This window comes from Brassica napus, unplaced genomic scaffold (genome assembly GCF_020379485.1).
Source record: "Brassica napus cultivar Da-Ae unplaced genomic scaffold, Da-Ae ScsIHWf_1455;HRSCAF=2045, whole genome shotgun sequence".
Classification (NCBI taxonomy): Eukaryota; Viridiplantae; Streptophyta; class Magnoliopsida; order Brassicales; family Brassicaceae; genus Brassica; species Brassica napus.
The window spans coordinates 97138-114018 of record NW_026014869.1 but is presented as its reverse complement, the minus strand read 5'-3'; the positions used below and the strand labels follow the sequence as shown (position 1 = coordinate 114018).

Here is a 16881-nt window from a genome sequence, read left to right as displayed (position 1 = left end):
TTTTAGAGAAGTTTTGTTTTTCATATGATGAGTTTGCACAAATCTAAGTACGTTTATACTTTGTTTAAAAACTGATGTAACCAATTGGATTTTTTAGGAGTTTTTTATTTATATTAAATAAACTAATTTTAGTATTATAATTTAGTGATGATTTTGAAAAAAGTAGTTTTTCTTATATTTGTGCATTTGAGTAAAAAATCAAGTATAAGAACAGAGGGAGTATTAACTAACCTACCTAAAATGTTATTTAGCTTATCTATCGATGTGCATGTCATAGCTTACCCATCGATGTTCATGCCTTGTATATATCCACATATTTGTATTATGCAGTTATATTATATTCGATTCTTGTATGCATATATTAAAAGCATTTGAGTCATATTTGTTATTATAATTTTTTTTTGCTAAACTGTAAATTTCATATTGATGAAAAATAGATTGTACAAGAGTTCAATCTAAAATACTGTTCTACCATGGCAAAAAGAAAGGAAAAAAAAGGCAGAACAAAATTTGGTTGGCACCCTAGAGATCAAATAATCCAAAGCAACATCAGAGATTTGAATTTCTTCCTGCCTCTCCTAGCAGTTTAGAAAAAGATAATTACTATCAAATAATTAAGTTTTTAGGATTTTAGAAAAGAAAATTAGTAGTAAATAAATTATTTTACAAATACTTTTTAACTATATTTACAAAAAAAACTTAGAAAATAATATTTAAAATATTTTGTTTCAAAAACGATTTTTGTCATCTTATTATATATTTTTTTATTAATCATGATATATTTTAACACATGTCAAAATTTTAAAAGGAAAATTACAATCACATAATATGTTACAATTATCTTTTCTTTAGGATTTTAGAAAAGGAAATTAGTATTAATCAATTATTTTAAAAATCATTTTTTATTTAAGATTTTTAAAAAGGAAAATTTAAATAGAAAATATTTTTAAATAATTTTAAAATTTTTATACTATTAAATAATTTATTAAACACTTTTTTAATTTTTCTTATGTTTAAAATTTTAGAAAAGGACAATTACTATCAAATAAGTATAATTACTTTTTAAATAAAATTTGATTTTGTTATTTTCTTAGTATATATATATATATATATTTATATTTGTTATAAAATAGTTTAACACATATCACAATCTTAAATAGATAATTGCCATGTGTCACAATCATATTAATCAATTATCTTTTGTTTAGAATTTTAAAAATGGAAAATTACTATTGATATATATATATATATATATAAATTTGCATTTTAATAAAATTTGTTTTGTTATTTTCTTAGTATATATATATATATATATATATATATATATATAGATATATTTAATTATAAAATAGTTTAACACATGTCAACATTTTAAATTCTTAAGTGTCATGTGTCATAATCATGTTAATTAGCAACTTTGAAGAACTAAGTTTGACTAAGAAAAATAATGTTGTTTATGATTCGTTATAAATATAGAAAGCGAATTAATTATTAAAAAAATTCAAAATAAGCAATGGCATTTGTTTTGTAAATAATTCTAAAAACTAAGGGCATAATCATATCTGGAATTCTAATTTAATAGTATAAATTATGAGAATATACGTCGGCAAGAGACAAGTAGGCCTGGGACGGATCGGGTATTCCGACAATTTTAAGGTATCCGGATCCGGGGTTCTCGGATATCCGGGCGTCGAATATCCTTCTAAAAACTGTAATACCCGGTGGATATCCGGATTCGGATCTAGATCCTTAAAATAAATAAAAATAATAATATTAATATATAAAATATTAACAATAATTTAAAAATGAAAAATATAAGGTTTTTAATTATTTCTTTGTATAATATTACCAAATTTACATAAAATTTATATATACTATTATAAAATGAAAATATATTAAATAAAATTAGTTTTTATATATAGATATTACTATTTTTGAAATAGTTATAATAAAACTTACGGATCCGGATATCCAGACTAAAAACTCAAGATATCCAGATCCGGCTTTGACGGATCCAACATTTTAATATCCAGATCCGGATTCGGCTCCGCCGGATATCCGGATTTTTGGATCGGATCCAGATCGGATCTCATACTTAAATTGACAAAATTAACTGTTTATTTAATTTTAACTTGATCAAATCATTAAAATTATATATATTATTTCAAAATGTATTTTCTTTCAACTTCAAAATATGTTTAAAAAAAATTATTTACTTAACAATTATTTTATTAAAAAACGTTCCGTGCAAGGTATGACTTATTGAGTGAATTGGGTAGAAATCCTAAAAAATATGATAAATTAGCAAAATACCCACGACAATAATTTTTTGGCCTGAACAGTAAAAAAGGAGAAGTAAAATTACATTTCAGCCCTTCTCTTACTGAAGAAACAATCTAGGTTAGGGATGTGTATAGGTAGGACCATAGGAGGCTAATTAATAGGATTTTAAAAATATTTGGTTAAGATTTATCTTAGATTTATTTTTCTCCTCGCAATAACGTGAAACAATGGAGTCCCGTGGAATTAATAAATCAAAGGCTGAGGAAGATTGACAAATTCGGATAGAATTAATGGTGAATCATAGAAAAAGATCTTCATCTACATACAAAATTATTATGTATAAAAGGAGAGAAACTGGGAATTTAGTTCCTCCGTAGAGAGCAAGAGGGAGGGTAGGTGTTGAATCTTTGAGCAGATGAAAGGCTTAGTATTCCTAGTGCAATATATTTTTCTTTTCGAAAATGTATGTATGCGGTGTTGTAGCATTTTGAATCGGTTACTGAAAAATTTAACTTGTGTAGGGAGGTTTATGGCTAAACTTTCTTGTAACTGTATATGAACTCTTTCAAGAATGTAAGATGTTTTCTGAAAACAGTTACGTAAAAGTTTAGCGAGGTGTCAGATTATTTTGGTTTGTCAAAAACTTTTGCAACCGTTAATGTAATATATAACCTTCAATGAATTATGTAACCATTTTTCAAATTTGTCGGTTACAGAAAAGTTTAGCTTGTTTTGGGGAGGTTTTGTGGCTAAACTTTCTTGTAACCATATATGAACAATTTCAAGGATGTAATATGTTTCATAAAACGGTTACAGGTGAGTTTAGTGAGGTGTTGGATTATTTTGGTTTGTCAAACTTTCCTCTAACCATTAATGTAATATATGACCTTCATTGAATTATGTAACCACTTTGTAATTGCTCTGCTCAAAGACCAGTTTCCATTATGTAAGTGCTCGAACAAGGAGTCTGGGTTTTCGAAATAAGAAAAGTCAACGCTGAACATTTATGTTCACTGGACAAGCGAACATAAAAAGGGAGAGGTGGATTTATATATGCGCCGGAACATATTACCACCTACAAAGAATCAGTGAATTAAGACACAAATTGTGAAAAAGTGAAAATAAAATTGAAAGCAGAATTCAGACGGGAGAGGAGGCATGTCCTCCGGTGTCGATGATGATTTGGAGTTTGAACTTAAAGAAGATTTTGTAAGAATAAAAAATTGATTGGATCAGATGGAAAAGGAAACGAAGATAGGAAGTGGCACAGAGGAATGTGAGATGACGATGAGATGAATCGATGGTAGAGATAGTGGAGATTTCAGATTTGCAGAAAAATAAAGATTTTTGTAAAAAAAATTAGGAGACGAGAGGAGAGAGATGACAAGCAAAGAAGAGTAAGTAATAGAGTATTTGGATTCTCAACCAAAATACTTTAGTGTATTTTAGCTATGTACATAATGTAGGTCATAAGGACAGAAAAGTCATTATACCTTAGAAAAACGTGGGGAAGGATTCAAATGTGTATATAGCTAAATACAATATGATGCTTGTGTTGAGAATGCAAATACTCTGACTTATTACCTAGTGTGCTATATATTTGATGAACATAAAGTGTTCTATCTTGTAAAACCGTTGATGATAAAATCTAAACCAAAATACAGAAGAATTTAGTGAAAATGGTTTTTGGCCCACTAGTCCAAGTAATTGAGGTTTCATTTCTATGGTTTTGGAATATACAATGTTAATATTAAAGGGTTTTTCAAAGGGTTTTCATATTAATTTTTGGGAATTTATAAAATCTAGAAGATAAAAAATAACAGTTGTAAAGAAAAATCAAAGCCCACTAAATTTGGATCCGATTGACCATAGAGATTGAGCAGAAAAGCCCAAAAGCGGTTCAATAGTTGAAATGAAAACTCGAATGCCGCAGTCTCTGCCAAACGAATCTGGAGGTGCCACACCGATGAAGATATTGAACCACTGCGAAGCCACTACTTAACTCTAAACTGAAGACACGCCACTGAAACAGAGCCATGGAAACCACCGAACAGGCCCGTTCCTCTTAAGGCAACAAAAGCACAAGCTTTAGGCCACATAATTTTTTAAAAAAAATTTAGGCCACATCTTAAATTTTGTATACAAGCCTTTTTCATTTATTATATTAATACCAAAAATGCATGATCTTCATTCTTTTTTACGAGTTTCCATTTTTTAATTTATTATATTCAACAATTATGCGATTACGGAAGAAAGGCTTACAAGAGTTTCTCAACATGGTGCAAGTAAATCCGGTCAGGCGTGATCTTCATAGGACGGCTCAAATGATGTAGTTAGACGTAGATCCTCATAAGGTAGGTAGTATTGTCGGTTGATCGTCTTTGTAATCTTTTTCATAATTGTAATATCTAAATAAATCCTCGACAAAAAAAAGAAGGAAATTTAACTTATTTGACAAACAAAAAAAGCTCTTTCAGCCGTGACTTTAAAAAAACTTTGACCATCTCGATGGACATACATAATTTTGTCTTTGAGACACACATAATTTCTATGAAGACCACATTTTTTTCAAATGCTTTAAGCCACCTAATTGTTTGGGACGGCACTGCCACCGAAGAAGCACTACCGCCACTGACGCAGCCACCACCAGTCCTCTGTTCAAGTACAAGTATCCCTGCCGTCTTTCAAAATGGGGTTCTACTAGACAGAATCAGTGGGTCTAACAGACTCCACCCAAACCCAATAGTACCATGCCTATATATATATATATATATATATATATATATATATATATATATATATATATATATATATATTTTTTTTTTTCATTTATAAAATGGAAAAATTCTATAATAACATAAATGGTTTTTTCAAACACAATGATCTTTGTCTAAAAACAATTTTTTCGTATATCAATCACACATAATTTCAATGTTGAAGCGTTTATTTAACAGTAACATAAATTAAACATGCTGAAAATTTATTTTCGTAAACCAATTGTAGTTTTATAAGTACTTTTTATCTTATTTGGCTGAGTTTAACTTAACACGAATTTTATTTATTTAAATCCGTTCAGAGACTTGGGTTAAATGAATCTTTTTGGATACTTTTATTAATATTGACAAAAAAGATCTCGAACTTTTAAGATGATCTCATATATATACTATATTGTAAAATTTATTATAGAAATTTGTTGAGCAACCAAATTTTGATAAAACATGGCACAGTTTTATATAAACTCATAATTTTAAAGTCGGTAAAACCAATTATCTTTTTTGTGTTAGTAGTTTTGTTTTGTAATATATTATTTTTCCTTCTTTTTTGTCATTCAGTAGTTTTCTTTACTTTCTGGGACTTATATAACCCGCATAAGAAATTAGAAATAATTATATTATCAATATTTTTATTCGATTTTAACAAGAAATTAAAACTATAGAAATTATCACAAACTTTCTATATAACTTCTTTTAATTACTTTTTTCTTCCACGAACTTCCACGTGTCCCATTTCATGTAAAGTTCTGTCTGTGAAAATAAACCATATACAATTTATAGGTAAAATTTATTGTGTGAAGCACTAATAATACATTACAATAGAATAGTATTAGATAGAAGGAGTAGAAACATTAGTACCTAGGGGGAGGAGGGGGTCCTCCTCGACCATGATGATGTCCTCCTGGACCATGATGAGGGTTTGTCTCACCACATTTAGCTTTACAATGTTTAAAACAATTACCGTGGTGAGGCTTACAAGGTTTAGAACATTTGTGAAAACATTCTTTTTTTTTATTTGCTTCTACTGTAACCGCAACAGCAATCACCACCATCATTATTAAAACTATTGCACTCCATTTTGCCATTCTTATATCTTAACAAGCTTGTTCTACCCTTTTCTCTCTTATTTTTATCTTATAATTATGATTGTTATATAATTTTCAATAAATCAAACTCTATATATAATACTTTTGTTTGTATCTTTTTTAATTTGAGTAGATTTTCTTACTAAAGTTTTCTTATATTTTAATTGGTTTTCTCTTTTCATTTCTTTCTATATTTAAAATATGGTATGTTTTATAGCATTAAATTTTATTTTTACAGAAATAAATAGATGTGATTACATATAGATATTTCAATAATTATGATCTATTTAATTTTGATAATAAATAAATTTTAATGTGATTATATATATATATATATATATATATATATAAGTAGTTGTGTGTAATATAATTTTTAGTTGCCTTAAATTTAATTCAACTTCTTTTTCAAAATTTTCAAATTAAATATTTATAATCTTAGATTTTATCTTTAATAGTAAATAATAATCAATTTAAGATGCAAAAATAAAGTTAATTAAATAAATAATAATCAATTTTATATATAATTTAATTCAATTTTATTTTTCAACATTTTCCAAATTGCCTTTTTGTAATTTGAAATTTTATCTTAAATAATAAATAATAATCAATTTTAGATGAAAATATTAATGTTAATTAAATAATTCTTTTTAATTCTAAGTTTTCCACTTTTGTTTTTTTTTTTGTTCAGAAAAAGATCAGATATTCAACTTTTGATTTTGATTCAGTCTAATAGTTACTTTTTTGGTAAAAAATATTTATTTTAATTTCTTTTACATTAATATAGTTAATTAATACGTTAATATATTTGGGAATAAATTTCTAAACAATAAAACATGATTAAAGTTTAATAATAATGCATTTTATTTGTTAGTTAAGGTGGTTAGTAATATTTTAAACCATGTTTTATTTTTTATATAAATTTATTTAAACAATAGATTGTTTGGAGGGAAAATAATTGTTAAACATTATATCATTTCATTATATAGGTTGAATTTATAGAAAAACTATAGATAGATGGCATATTTTTACCAATTATAAACTCCATCCGGAATGTAGTTGGAAAATATGGGGAGATGAATGTAGGGAGAATTCTAGTTTTACCACAAATTTGATATTACTTTTCAATTTTTACCGTTAAATAATAGTCATTTTCATAAATATTCTAAATTTATGATGTAAAAGACTAAAATAAATCTTTTAAATCATTTTTAAGTTTTTATAAACTCAGACACATCCTATAAACAGCAATCATAAGCAATAATCACTAAAATTTAAACCCAAAATATAAAGTTGATTGTCCAAAGATATATTTTGTGAGTGTTTTAAAAGTGGAAAGAATCGAGAAATGAATGTAAAGTTGATTGTCCAAAGATATATTTTGTCAGTATTTTAAAAACTAAGATATGATTAAGACTCAATTTAGTGATTAATGATTTAAAAATTTGTTATCAAAGATAAGAAAATATTATAAAGCCATAAGAGTAAGAATCTTTATTTAATAAATAATAAAATTGTATATGTGTTTTCAAACCGTGAGATTACTTTTATTTACAAAATTTTATCCACTATAAATTATAGTTGCCTCTTTTATTTTATTTTATAAATTTATAAATCACTAATTTTAGTTTGGTAAGAGTCAAATTTGTTTTAATTTATTTTTAACAAAATAAAATGAAAAAGAGTAATACATCGTTTAATATGTCTTGCATTGAAAATTATTTGTTTTTATTTCTTATTAATGAAAATGATTTATTGGGTTCATTTAAATATGATTAATCTATTGGATGATCGAGGAAATAACCCGTAGAGTTATATAATTGTAAAAATATCAAATTTATCAGTTCCACTATATTATCAAATTTCCTTTTTAAACGAACTATTTCTCAAACAAAATAAAAATAATAATTGGATAACTTTTATTAAATATTTAATAATATCTTTTTGAATATGTACATTTTATTTTTCCCAAATTAGGAAATTTCTTTATAAGTCGGAAGACTTCTTGAATGTGATTTGTATCAATATTTAGAAAGCTTCTCATAAATATATATGATATCTTCCTGAATTTGATTTATATGCATATTTAGAAAATTATTATTCAATATATAACATCTTTCAAAAATTTACGTCGATGCTTTTAAATATATATATATATATATATATATTTTTATAAAATTTAGATATCAAACTGAAGAAGTTCTTCCAAAAACTTAAGGAAGATAATATACATATTTAAGAATATCTTACTAAATATACATGTAACTTAAATCTAATAGGGTATTCATCAATATATATTCATGAATGTCTCCCTAACATATATTTAAGAATGTATTTTTAAAATACACATTTATGATTTTTTTTCTAAATTTTATGAATATATTATTATAAATTTTTATCAATATTTTTCCCTAAAAACATATTTATCAATATCTTCCTTAATTTCAGGATTGTATTTTGCCTAAACTCAAATTCGAGAAGATATCATGAAGAATTTTCATGTTTACCATTTTTTATACCATTATCCATTAAGCATTTATTTATATATTTATTAGATACTTGTTTTTTATATATTTAATAAATAATTATTTAAATGAATAAAATAATAAAATATAAAATAATTTTTTATGTTTTCGAATTATACTTTTTCAAATTCAATTTTTTTTATAAATTTTCTTTTTTGAATTTTTTTTTGGAAATTGTTTTTTCAAAATTTCTTTTTGTTTATGTAAAGTTTTGGGGGTTTTGGGATTCACAATTCTAGGTCTCATAGGTCTCATTTGAAGTTTATATACGTTGGATCGAGTTCAGTTAATAATACTTCAGATTTGAATATATTTTATGTATGTCAACTTAATATGGAACTAAATTCATTTCTAGTTTGATTAATTTTTTTTCGAATTCATGTAAGTTTAGATATTATAAGCCTTCTACTCACTTTAGATATCCTAAGATCATGTACAATGGTTTCAACACCCCTCTCCCCTTTCAATTAAAAACAAAAACAAATTTTGACCCAAAAAACAAAAGAAAACACAAAAAATTATGTCAAGATCTAATTAAAAAAAATCTAAATGGAAACAAATAAAAAGAAAATAAATCCCCAAATCAATTTAATATACGAATTCTGTTTATTTTGTATTTTTATCTTTATAATTTTTTTTAATTTTATACAATTTGATTTAATATATCTTAACCCAAAGAAATAAATGAAAATATATCTAAGATTGTAATTTTAAATATCTACATATATATTCTTAAATATAATTTAAAATAAATCAAACTGTTTATTTTTATTTTTATTTTTGAAAATCTATTTGTAGAAAATAAATCGAAAATTAATATGAAAATTTATTTGTATTTTTTTGACAAGAAAAGTTTCTGAAACATGTTATAGGAAACTAAAACTATTTTCAAATATTTTCAGAATATTTTGTAACTAAACTTGCCATATTTCGGAAATATTGTTATTCTTATCCGTAGAATGTAGCTTTTACACTATGTAGAGAAATGACAACTACGAAGTAAGCAGATTCTACTGTATGTAGCCTTTTGAGTTATTTCTGAATTTCGTATTCTTAGAACTTTAAAATTGCTCATAAAAATAGAAGTTGCATTCAGAAAAAAATGTAACTACATTTACAGTGCGTAAATTTCGCATTTTTCATATTTAGAATTTTATCTAAAAGTAGAATATTGGTTCTAGAGAAAGTAGATTAAATTTTTTAATATGAAATTCAATTTCTACCAAGCTGTTTTTTTGTAGAAGATGAAATCTACTTTTCTTAGAACATAATTAAAATTTTTAATTTAACAAATTTCTCAACCCAAAAGAAATATCAGTTTGTGTATATGGATATTTAATCAATTATTTCTATTTTCATAATTTTTTATTCATAAAACTATTTATTTCTTTAAGTTTGAAAAATGGAATGAGTAAAAGAGAAAAAAACAATGACCAAAAAGGAATTATATCAAAGAGACAAAAAAAAATTGTTTTCATTCTATTTTGGAAAATTTCCGAAGTTTTTATTTGGCTAGATATGAAATTTTAGCAATTATTTCACTTTTATTATTTAGGTTTGAATTAAAATTAAAATTTATTAACTAGACTTTATGCCAATTAATTTAGTTTCAAATCTTATTCATAAAATATTATTATATTTGCTTAAATATAAAAATATATACCTAATAAAGTATATTGATGTATTTGATGATCTTTATGGCTTTGATATGAAAAATATACGTGTGTGCCATGGTAATTAAAACTTTCATTCTTACAATTGAATGCAAATTGGTACGTTTTTTTTTACTCCATTATTACACAAGGTGACTCATTTTCAAGTTAAATAGGAACACACTTGTGGTAGCTCATTTGAGACAGAGGAAAACATATTCAACAATTCCTTAGAATATTTTTTGAGCAAATTAGCTCAATATTTTTCTCTCTACTTTGTTTCCTTAAAAGTAAACAAATATTCTTGGTTCGCTAGATTCTATCTTTTAGTGTTGCACAATAAAAAACACTAGAATTGTATCTTGAGAATATGATATCTACAAAATTGTTGCCCTACGGGCATTTAAAGATCCATGGAAAGAATTTGTCATATGTACTCTGTAACTATTTTTTATTTTTATATTTTGATATTGTAATTTTTATTTATGTTCTTTTTTTATATAAATAAAAGTTGTCCTATCGTAATAAATTAAGGCTTTTACAGTTTTACGGTGTTAGGCCATCATTAACGCATTTTCTTAAATATGTTTCTTAAGGTAATTAGAATTTAAAAAAATGAAAAAAAAATAAATCCAAGATACGTCTCTTAATTAAGAGAAGGAAACTAAGTGACATGTGTCACAAGATCAGGAGGCAGAGGAGAGGAGTCATTTTTTGCGCTATCTCTCTGTCTCTCTCTACGCAGTAATGGAAGTGACGATTGGCGAAGAGGAGACGGCGGAGAGAAGAGATCACGAAAGAAACCTCTCCGGAATCTTTCGAACTTCCTCCAGAGATCATCAGGGAGATTCTCAACCGATTACCAGACAAATCAATTGGAGGTTTGATTAAGGAACTGAAAGTCCCTGTTTTGCGGATTAAGAAGCAAAGGTCAAGGCTTTTGATGGTTAATATGTCTCAGTCTCCCTGTGTTTATAGTCTCTCGAGGATGAAGGAATCAGCTGTTACAAAGTTCAAGACTTTCCAGATTCCTGTTGATTGGATGCTCGAAAACGGCATTACTAGTGAGGTCAGTAACACTTGTTTTGTTTTTTTTTGCTTAATGGTCTGATTACAAATCGGTAATGGTTTGATTTAGCTAGTTACTTGTGGTCACTACTTACTATTCGATTGGAGTAGTGTGATGAATAAAGAAGATAATAGAAACAACAATTGTTATGGTCCCCATTCTTTGATTAAAGTGAATTGTTGCTGGCTGGCACAGGCAGGACAATGTAAGAAGATTGGTTTGTCTTCACTCTATTATTGTGTTTTCTGTTTTGCGTGTTTACATGGTGAAAGTTTGTGCAAATAAAAAATTTGGAATATGGAAGTTTGTATTCAAGTGTGTAGCAAATGTGATTTTTAGATAAAATTGGCGTATGTAAAACTAGCAATGAAGTAAATGAAGAGAGTATCTGCAGAGCTTGAAGCCATTGGAGGCGGTGGCCCTGAAGAGGAAGAGCTTATGGTTCAAGGCGTCAGATTTGCGTTCCATGTTCATCAGGTAAAAGCAAAAGGCCTTGATCATCTTCTTCTGTTTTGGTTTGGTTCTGTTACAACATTTGTTTGTCCAAACTCTAAATAAATCTGTTTATTTGTTGTATGTTTTTTTAGTTCGCAGGAGGATTTGATGCAGAGACAAACTTGTATATATTCAAGGTAATTCACAAACTTGTATATATAGCTTTTGTTCTCCATTCTCCTTCGCATGTTCTTCCTTCTTCTTCTATCTTGTAAACAATCAAAAACAATTTCTCTATTGTAAACAATCAAAAACAATTTCTTAACTCTTAATTAAAAAACTAGCAATGGAGGACAAAAAGTAGGTGTTTCTTAACTTAAGGTTCTTAACTAACATTTATTACTAAAAAAAAAATCATTAAGAGATCCTAATGGGGTTCTAGGGATAATCATGCTCTTAGGTAACCGGTCTTCTCTACGTCTTACGTGGCTGTTTCATGTTTCCTACTCATGTCTCCTAAGTGATATGAAGTGGATTGGAGAAAAATAAAGAGCCAGGGCTTGAACATCCTTAATAATGTTCGAACCTTGGTGGTTTCTCTTTCTATCCTTCTTATCACGTTTAATCTTTACTTTTATCAGTGTATTGTGATATTGGATCTTAAATTGTTATCTGGAAAATTGTAGCTTTTAGTTATGTTTGTCTAGTTTCTGGGGATGTGGTTGATGTCCACCAGCTTATGGCTCCAGTGGTTGTTCTGTAACTAGCTGGCTTTGTTTCCGAAAGATTGGTGTCTCGCCGGATTTGAACAAAATCTTGATTCATGACCCAACCAACTGAAAACCAATGTGTTTTTTTTTTTTTTTGTCAACAACAAACAGACTCATATAGACTCTGCGAACCAATCCGGAAGCTCTGCATCCATATGAACGACGAAAGACGATTGTTTTCTGGCACATCGTGCTAGACTATCCAATGTGTTTATAATAGCTTGATAATATCTAAAAATGTTCAAAATACTGAAAATATTTATTCGTTCTCCATCCTATTTAAATTGAACTAATTGTTACGTAAATTTAAATATTTAGTCTTGCATTATTCAAATTTTTATGTTTTATATTATTTTATTTCTTGATTTTGAGGATTTAAGTATATTTAGATTTTGGTTAAAAAAATACATAATTAATATGGGTACATGAACTCGAATCCGAACCGAGTCCGCAATGAGTCGAACCAAATCCAAACCAAAATTTGTAAATATCTGAATACGATTTAAAATTTTAACTCTAAAAATCTGAAATCTGAATAGATCAACTGAATCCGAACGAATATATGAATGCACATCACTAAACAATCTATACAACGAATTTTTTAGTGCAACATACAATAAATAATCTAATAAACTATTTCACTTCGCGCACAGCGCGGGTTACTACCTAGTGTTTTATATTGTTTGGCCAAAAGATTAGTTATCGTGTTGTTTGGAAACACATTTAGTAGTTTATATGTTATTTTCCATAATTAGAAAAGTGAATTTAAGTATATAGTAGAAGGTTGTATATAATTTAAAAGCTTATGAAAGAAAGATTGGGTCTATGAAAATGATTTTTGTTTAATAATAGATATATTTTTGCGGGTTTAGATACTACAAAAATCATTTACTATAAAAATTAATTAAATTAATAGATTATTTTGTTTGTATTTTCATTCCTTTTAACTTAATAAATATTAGATTCTTATTCGTAAATTATTTTTATTCTTAAGAACATATAATTATATATGCGAGATTATGCTTGGTTTAAGTAGACATCAAATAGTTTTATACAAACTAACATTGCATAAGTTTAACAATTAAAAATTAATCAAATAAGTATATATTACAAATTTAGTCAAAGAAACTACAAATATTTTACTAAAACTTCATAATGAAATGGACTGAAATAATTAAAAACAAAATTAAGAAATATATTAGATAACTTTCCTATTTAATATAAATGTAAAATGATATAATTATATTGTTTTGAAATTCACAAAAATAAAAATGTTAAAACATTACTTATCAAAAAAAAATGTTTAAGTCTATTCATATTGTAAGTAGATTTAGTTAAAAAAAAATATTTCTGTAAGCGCGGATCTAGTTTATAATTATATCATTTTTTAGTGTTTCCTATTAGTTGTTCAAAAAAAAAAAAGTGTTTCCTATTAGAATCCAAAGACTAGTATAGAATAATACAAGATAAGTAAGAAAACGAATGAAATATAGAATCCAATGGTCCGTCCACTCTTAAAAACTGGTCAAGCCTTTTTCCTATAGACATCTAAAAGCTAATGCCATTTTAAAATTACTTCACTTTTTAATTATAGGCTCTTCTACGACAATAGAACTGCTACATTAGATGCATACAACTAGTTAGCAAGATAAGAACACAAAACCACAAGAAGAAACAAAACAAAGAAAACTCCATGGACATCACAAGAAACAGCAACACCAAACTCCATCTTCAAACTCAGTCTTTGTTTCCTCCTAATATGGTAAAAGAAACAATGTATTTTCTTGTCTTTAATACTTCTCTTCTGTTTCTTGTTATTGAATCTCTCTTTCTTGTGTTTATTTGTTTTCAGGAGAAAACTGTAGATGTGGAGCCAAGAATGGACACAAACCCATTTGCAGAAGATTCGCTTACAAGCAGAATCAACCCAAATAAAAATGCAGACCTAAGCAGTAGCAGCAGCAGTAGTGATATGGTAAATGAAAGAAGACAGAGTTTCTCGTCCCAAAAGAGCATTGGAGAAGGAAGAAGCAGTGGGCAGAGAAGAGTTATGCTAATGGAGTCTCCTTGCACTCCAGGTAGAGGAGTCTTCAGTTTCAGTAGCAATGTCTCTGGGAGAAGAAGAAACTTTCCTTCTAAATGGGTCGATGCAGAGAAATGGGTCACCTCCGGTCATGAATCTCCGGCACATTCCCTCAAAGTTGTTTACTCGGAGAAGTCTAGGGTTACAGAGGAGAAAGTCTCATTATCTCCACCAGGTCTTATACTTAAAGGTACAAATATAGAAACCCTTTTAATAGATTCTTGAAAAGTTTTGATCTTTGACTCTGTGTTCTTGTAGATAAGTTAGCAAACGAAGTGCTCCCATCAACGGAAGGGTTTATATTCAGAGATTCCGACAAGTTTCTCCAGTTTCAGGAAGAAGAAGAAGCTCAAGTTCAACACAGAGACATGGGAACAGAGATGACACCAGCCGGAAGCGTAACCGCTTCAAGATGTCACACGCCGTTCAAAAGCATGTCTCCGGCGAGACACAACACGCCTTCGAAAATGTCTGGTCCGTTAACAGAAACCAAAAACGTTATAGACATCTCCGAGTTCGCCGACAAGCTACGACTCAGTGGGTCAGCAGCGACTCAGTACTATAACTCGGTCACTCATTGGAACTCGAGGGAAGAGGAAGAAGAAGAGATATCGAAGAGCTTAAGACAAATGGACATGGAAAGTGAGTTACGGAGAAGTGTTTCAGAATCTAAAGCTGTTTTATGGGATGGTCAAGACGACAAGATCAAGTTTTGCCAAAGGTAACATGAATCTTGAAAGAAAAAGAAAAAGTCTTGAAAGAAACTATTAAAACCTTTTTTTTCTGTTAAACTATTAAAACATTTTTACCTATTAAAAAAAACTTAATTTTGGTAAACTCAAAAAGTTGATTTCTTTTGAAGATATCAAAGAGAAGAAGCCAAGATCCAGGCATGGGTGAATCTCCAAAATGCTAAAGCCGAAGCTCAGTCCAGGAAACTCGAGGTATGTGCATGGTAATACGAGTATATTTTAGAGAGAGAACCGTATAAAAATACGGTTTTTGTTCTGTTCTAGTAATAGATTTGTGGAGCCATGCGCCAAATATTAGAGTAATGTCCGAAGTCCCTTACACGAATTCATTGACTAGTCTTTGTTACTTTAGAAGCAAAAAAGTCTTCGAGTTTTTTTTTTTTTTTTTTTTTCAAACAAACTTCGATTTTCTAATTTTTTAAAAAGAGATGATGATGTATCTTTGTAGCTGTCCTTGAAACTTGTGCAAGTCCCATGTGAAAATTTATTTATAGAGTTTATATCTGTATTAAACCGTTAATCATTTTATTATGTAACTTATTAAATCATACAAGTCCTAATTTTACAGCGTTGTGCTGATTTTTAACATTTAATAATTAATTTGTCTTTTCTTGTGTGGTGTTTTATTTGTTTTAGATGAAAATACAGAAGATGAGATCAAATTTTGAAGAGAAACTGATGAAGAGAATGGACACGGTGCACCGGAGAGCGGAGGACTGGAGAGCTACGACGAGGCAGCAACATGCTGAGCAGTTGCACAGAGCAGCTGAAACGGCGAGGAAGTTAACAAACCGTCGTGGCTACTTGGTTTCTGGGCGAAGCTCATGTGGTTGTATTCCTTGCACTAATACTTGTCACTAACTTATTTTAAAGAAGAGAAAGTATATTACAAATGGACAACAATGACAAGAATTTTTGTTTATTATGTGTGTTGGATTATCAATATTTATGTTATTAATAATAACAATGAAATACAACAAGGAATTAGTGGATAACTTATTTGCAAAAAAAAAAAATTAGTGGATAACTACATTTTTAGATGGGTCAATTTGTGAAATGACCAAGTTTGGAAAAGAAACTAAGTGCAGAGCACTGATTTTGACATAATATAGTATCTATCAATTGTGCTTCATTTCCACCGGTTTTACCCTTGATTCATGCAAGTTGCCGGTGACTTCAAGATGTGGAGATGACGTTGACAAAATCCAAGTGTGGCTAATAATTAATGCAAACTGTCACCAACAAAAGGAAGATAACACAGCCACATCACATACACATAATCACAAATATTTCATTAATTTTACTTTATATCACCACAAACATTTCATTAACTCCAACTTTTAAATACTAAAGCCTAAATGGACCACTAAACTCAAACTCAAATGTAAACTATATTATATATTTATAATTTTAAATAAAATTAAAATCTAAAAATATATATAATATTTTGTGATAC

The 16881-nt window shown here is 27.9% G+C and overlaps 1 protein-coding gene and 1 long non-coding RNA gene across 5 annotated transcripts; one reads left to right on the top strand and one right to left on the bottom strand.

Annotated features, from left to right (window-relative positions):
• Positions 1–5575: 5575 nt before the first annotated feature.
• Positions 5576–6359, bottom strand: LOC125597398. The gene is made up of 2 exons (XR_007331693.1): positions 5916–6359; positions 5576–5807 (listed from the first exon to the last, which is right to left on the bottom strand). It is a non-coding gene; the product is annotated as an uncharacterized LOC125597398 (long non-coding RNA).
• A 4691-nt stretch (positions 6360–11050) lies between these two features.
• Positions 11051–16368, top strand: LOC125597403. 4 transcript variants are annotated; one of them, XM_048772135.1, is made up of 8 exons: positions 11051–11197; positions 11295–11385; positions 11780–11862; positions 11973–12017; positions 14443–14863; positions 14932–15394; positions 15536–15617; positions 16062–16368. In XM_048772135.1, the coding sequence occupies exons 3-8, from the start codon at positions 11824–11826 to the stop codon at positions 16284–16286; spliced, it is 1275 nt and encodes a 424-aa protein (XP_048628092.1). In that variant the 5' UTR covers positions 11051–11197; positions 11295–11385; positions 11780–11823; the 3' UTR covers positions 16287–16368. The 4 variants fall into 4 exon arrangements, with proteins under 4 accessions (XP_048628092.1, XP_048628091.1, XP_048628090.1 ...); XM_048772134.1 differs by lacking the exons at positions 11051–11197; positions 11295–11385 and having other exon boundaries at positions 11622–11862; positions 14443–14848; XM_048772133.1 differs by lacking the exons at positions 11051–11197; positions 11295–11385 and having other exon boundaries at positions 11624–11862.
• The last annotated feature ends 513 nt before the right edge of the window (positions 16369–16881 follow it).

Bases quoted from the DNA above. Each gene is read 5' to 3' on its own strand.
- LOC125597403 (XM_048772133.1), top strand. From the start codon at position 11,761: ATGAAGAGAGTATCTGCAGAGCTTGAAGCCATTGGAGGCGGTGGCCCT. The intron at 12,018-14,442 runs GTAATTCACAAA...ATTTGTTTTCAG, and splicing joins CAAACTTGTATATATTCAAG to GAGAAAACTGTAGATGTGGA. The intron at 15,618-16,061 runs GTATGTGCATGG...TATTTGTTTTAG, and splicing joins CTCAGTCCAGGAAACTCGAG to ATGAAAATACAGAAGATGAG.